At 40.2% G+C, this 5,012-nt stretch overlaps 1 protein-coding gene across 2 annotated transcripts in view; it reads left to right on the top strand.

Moving 5' to 3' along the window:
* The window catches only part of LOC107744558 (cytoplasmic FMR1-interacting protein 2-like), a 35,507-nt gene that overhangs the window by 27,733 nt on the left and 2,762 nt on the right, over positions 1 to 5,012 (top strand). Inside the window, exons 20-25 of one of the 2 annotated variants that reach the window (XM_016558273.1) lie at positions 832 to 1,031; positions 1,117 to 1,204; positions 1,319 to 1,462; positions 1,572 to 1,662; positions 3,160 to 3,290; positions 4,000 to 4,629. In XM_016558273.1, coding sequence (XP_016413759.1) covers positions 832 to 1,031; positions 1,117 to 1,204; positions 1,319 to 1,462; positions 1,572 to 1,662; positions 3,160 to 3,290; positions 4,000 to 4,014 — 669 coding nt within the window. In that variant the 3' untranslated portion in view covers positions 4,015 to 4,629. Of the gene's footprint in view, positions 1 to 831; positions 1,032 to 1,116; positions 1,205 to 1,318; positions 1,463 to 1,571; positions 1,663 to 3,159; positions 3,291 to 3,999; positions 4,630 to 5,012 lie in introns of those variants that run through there. The other variant, XM_016558272.1, reaches the window with a different exon arrangement.

Raw genomic sequence — 5,012 nt, 5'->3', positions numbered from 1 at the left:
CATCCATCGTTTCCTCAATATGCGCGTCATTTTTGCTGCGCGCACCTTCGCGCTCGTGCTGATGCGGCGAGTATACTCTCTAAGCGCTGTTTCGTTATGCTTTCAGTTTCCTTTGCCATTTGATGTTTCTCATATGCAACAGAAATTGCAGTGCTGATGAGTTGACCAACGCGGTGGTCGCGCTAGTGCTTTGAATTTTGTGAATGGGAGTTTCTCTTTTGCTGTGTTAAGCCGCGGGCTTTCACTTTCGAATTCGCGATCTTTTTGTCACTGTTTTGCTTACATCTACACACCTTTCATTTTTTACTTATATATTTTTATTCAAATGTAGTTTTTCTCTGTAATGAGGAAGTGAGTATTAAGTGGATTGCGTTTAACAAAGGGTTTAAAAGAGTGACCATTACTTCCACAAACACAGTATTGATATTCTGTAGTGGTGTAGAAAAAAAGTAGCGCTGGTGTTGGATCGGTATTGGCCAATTCTTAGAATTTGGAATGCTCTATGTAATCTTACACTGCAAAATAATAACGCGAAAAGATTAAAAGATAACATCATAATTATTTACTGAACCCTTAAATTAATCAATTATATAATGAAAGCCATAAAAACAGACAATTAATCGTGATAATCGGCATAATTGCCAAAGCCCTAAAACAGACAATTAATCGCAATAACCGTGACTATTTTTAGACAATTCGTGACAGCCCTAATTAGAAATGTGCAGACAGTTTTCTTTCCCATCTGGTGTCTTGATTTAGGAAATCAAAGGCTCTGACTAAGAACTTTGGAATATTCACCAAACTGAAATTGGTTTGTTCCCTGTGTTTCAGGAGCTTGAATGGCTGATGGAAATCAACAGGTTGACTCATCGCCTGCTCTCTAAGCACATGACCCTGGACAGTTTTGACGCCATGTTCCGTGAGGCCAACCACAACGTGTCTGCTCCATACGGCCGCATCACGCTGCATGTCTTCTGGGAACTCAACTTTGACTTCTTACCAAACTACTGTTACAATGGCTCCACCAACAGGTCGGTGAATATAAGTTGTAGATACAAATCCGTACTAATGTGGTTCAATATAGATGACAATGTTGACAAAAGTGTTCAATCTCAGGTTTGTGCGGACAGCCATTCCCTTTACCCAGGAGCCTCAGAGGGACAAACCTGCCAATGTCCAGCCTTACTACTTGTATGGCTCCAAGGTCTGTAAGCAGCATAATTAGTTTGTGATACCGAACCAAAGACTTGAATGTGTTACATACAGTGTGCTAGAGAATATTGATGTCTATTTTTAAACATCTCGCTCTGTTTTTCAGCCTCTGAACATTGCCTACTCCCACATCTACAGTTCCTACAGGAACTTTGTGGGTCCTCCGCACTTCAAAACAATCTGCCGTCTTCTTGGTTACCAGGGCATCGCTGTGGTGATGGAGGAGCTGCTCAAGATTGTCAAGAGCTTGGTATTTTGTCTCTCTGTTTAGTGTACATGTAGTTTCTCTTTCATGCACTCCTCATTATTTTTTTGAACATTTACTTTTTTCATTTGTCCTTTTCATCTGTGTTTTCCAGTTGCAAGGCACCATCCTGCAGTATGTGAAGACCCTCATAGAGGTGATGCCCAAGATCTGCCGTCTCCCTCGTCATGAGTACGGATCACCAGGTGAGATCAGAACTAGTAACACTCCAGTTGTGTCACAGTCTAATAATGAGTACAGAGACCAAATTTATTAGCGATTATATTATGTTCTGGTGCAGTATTGTACCATCGGTCCCTCTACCTCCCCTAACTCCACCTGTCTAAATCTACTACGGGATTTATGTATTTATGTTAGGGGTGTGAACCTACACCAGTCTCACGGTTCGGTTTGGTTACGATTTATCATGTCATCGGTTCGGTTCAATTCGATATGATGATGCAAATATCCTCAATTTTAAATTTTATTTCACATGTATACAATTTTGTCAATAAATACAAGCAGTCAGATATATGAATTGTAGCCTACCTGACGTGGTTTCTCAAGTTAGTGGTATTACCCCCTGCATATTTTATTGTGCGTGACCTTCTCCAGGTCATGCTTACCAGGTTGTTCATAAAAGCCGAAATGTGCCCAGATGTCGGCTTTTAAAGTAGTTGGAGCATTTTCCCTTCGCCAATAGGCGCGTTCGATTTGAAGCGGCACTGCGCAGGATGAGTGTGTATGACATCTGTATGGCTCCAAGGTCTGTAAGCAGCATTGTTTATGCTTGTGATACTGAACCAAAGACTTAAATGTGTTACATACACACAAGTGTACTGGAAAACATCGATGTATATTTTTAAACATCTCGCTCTGTTTTTCAGCCTCTGAACATTGCCTACTCCCACATCTACAGTTCCTACAGGAACTTTGTGGGTCCTCCGCACTTCAAAACAATCTGCCGTCTTCTTGGTTACCAGGGCATCGCTGTGGTGATGGAGGAGCTGCTCAAGATTGTCAAGCGATAAGAGAGCAGACGGATCCTTATGCTTTCGAATCGCTCTCGCGGTTGATGTCATACACTCATCCTGCGCTGCGCCGCTTCAAATCGAACGCACCTATTGGCGAAGGGAGACGAGACGCGAGTGCGAGTAATTAAAAATTCTACTTGATGTCATACACTGATCATTCTGCGCAGCTGCGCTTCAAGCCGAACATGCCTAATGTATGCTACCGCGACAAATGACGTCAGAAAAGCATCAGTACGTTATAATCGGTTATGGTCTATTACTGAACCGATACCGAATCGTCCTCGTCTGCATCGCGATGCATCGTAGAAACTATTAATTTCGACACCCCTAATTTATGTATGCCTATTCATGCAGCAGCATATCTTACATGCTTCCATCAGAGTGTAAATAGAATAAATACAAAGAATAGGATAAAAACAAAAGATTTTAAAATAAGAATATAAAAGTGTGCACTGTAAGCCTCTTTTGATAAAAGTGTCTGCTAAATGCTTGAATGTAAATGTAATTATATTAGAGCTGTTAATTTAGTACAACAAATTAATTTGTATAACATTTTGTAAAACATATTTTATAGCTTGTTAATGTTAAGAAGACTGTAAATGTAGCATATGAATGTCAGATCCTAGCCTGGAGTGTTTTTGATGTTATGTAATGTGGAACATTTGTCAGGCATCCTGGAGTTCTTCCACCATCAGCTGAAGGACATCATTGAGTACGCTGAGCTCAAGACAGATGTGTTTCAGAGTCTGAGGGAGGTGGGCAACGCCATTCTCTTCTGTCTGCTCATCGAGCAAGCTCTGGTGAGACCCTCTCTGGCTTACTCGTCCTTTTTGCATGAAGTAGTGTAATTGCACAGTGATCGTTTATCACTTTACTCCTAATTAGTTGGTCTAATACTTCATCTCAAAGCTGATTTCTATTTTAGATTTAGTCTTTCAGACCTGCCAACCTGTAAAATGTTGACTATAAATCCACATTTTAAGGCTGGTATTCAAAAATATTGCTTTCTCAAGGGGTTATCCCTCTCTCAACTATATATTATTGGATTGTTTTCTTCATGATATGGTGGTGTATATGGGAAAATAAGTGCCAAAATAGTGCGAAAGAATATGAACTAAGCTTTGCACTATTGCGGTTTTCAAAATACTTTGCCACGGTTGGCAGGTCTGATCTTTCATAAAATGCCTTGTTTTCTTCCGAATAATTATGATTTGCTTTATGCAAATATTTTTTGTAATGAAAGCATCCAATTGGTGCACCAAAATTCAAGGCCCATTCCTTGACGTGACTCAGCCTGGCTTTGCTAATCAGCTGCATAAAGAGGCAGATTTGAATTTGTAGAAAGTGTGTGTTGTACGCTTATGTGTATGCCAGTGTGTGTGCGTTTCTGGATGTGAATATTAATGAATTACTGTGTGTATGTTAACGATTGTGTGGGTGGAGGACACTGCTGCCATCTGCCCCTAAAAAGCAACTTTATTTCTCATTACACGCTGGCAACAACTACAGGTGGTAAGGAATTAGGCCTCATTCATGTAACCGAACCACAAACTGACTGAACGCACACTTTTCCTGGTTTTTATACTTTTTCTTTAGTCACTTTTGTGCCGTGTTCTGCCATGGATTCAAGGACGCTAGTGTCACCGAGACGAGAGAATAAAACCCGAAATGTAATACGGAGCTGTGAACGTCTGGCACTGTCGTGACGTTTGGACTCTGCACACTCCCACTGGGTTCATATTAAGAGGCTTGTTTAGGATAATTTCCTCCAAAGGAAGTCTTCCTTGCTTTCATGGCAGTCACGACTCCTCTCTGGCTGCCTGTGACGTGCCGTGCTGGTCCACATCTGCTTCCATACATTTCTCTTCTTCTGACTAACTCTTGTGTTTTTGTTTGGGTCTCTCTCTCTGAAGCATAGTGAATGTGTCGGATGATCATTGCACGCTGATCTCTCATTAACATTGTTTCTGTCAGGATGCTCTTCTGGTCGTCTCTCTCTTCTTGTTTGGGTGTTGTTCGGTGCTTGTTTTAGTATTGTGAATGAAGTGATTTTTGCTCAAATTTGTGTACCTCATTGATTTGAAGGCCATTGCCATAAGACCTTTATACTTTCACATTGCATTTAGGGTTTACACCACCTGCCACAATAATAATTTATTTATCACATATTTTTTATCTTTCTGGGTTTATATTAGTAAATATTGATGTAGAGATTCAATAAAATGCATATTAATAGTTAGGGATGTGCAAAACTACATTTTGTTGTCTACAGTTGGTGGATTGGGCATCCACATGACCTATTTTTGTGTTCAGAAACATCTAGATGGAGTACAACAATATGGGACCTTTAAATGTCTCTCAAGGCATAAAATACTGACGGAAAAAAATGGGGCATGTCGCAACAACCAAGGACAATCTGCATACATGCACAGACCGACTTCAAAAAAATATTGTTAAATTAATAAAATAAAGAATATGCCACCCTTTAACCAACATATCTTTAACACACACACATATATATA

Source organism: Sinocyclocheilus rhinocerous, unplaced genomic scaffold, assembly GCF_001515625.1.
Source record: "Sinocyclocheilus rhinocerous isolate Xijiao unplaced genomic scaffold, SAMN03320098_v1.1 scaffold557, whole genome shotgun sequence".
Classification (NCBI taxonomy): Eukaryota; Metazoa; Chordata; class Actinopteri; order Cypriniformes; family Cyprinidae; genus Sinocyclocheilus; species Sinocyclocheilus rhinocerous.
This window is presented reverse-complemented; position numbering and strand designations above follow the sequence as displayed.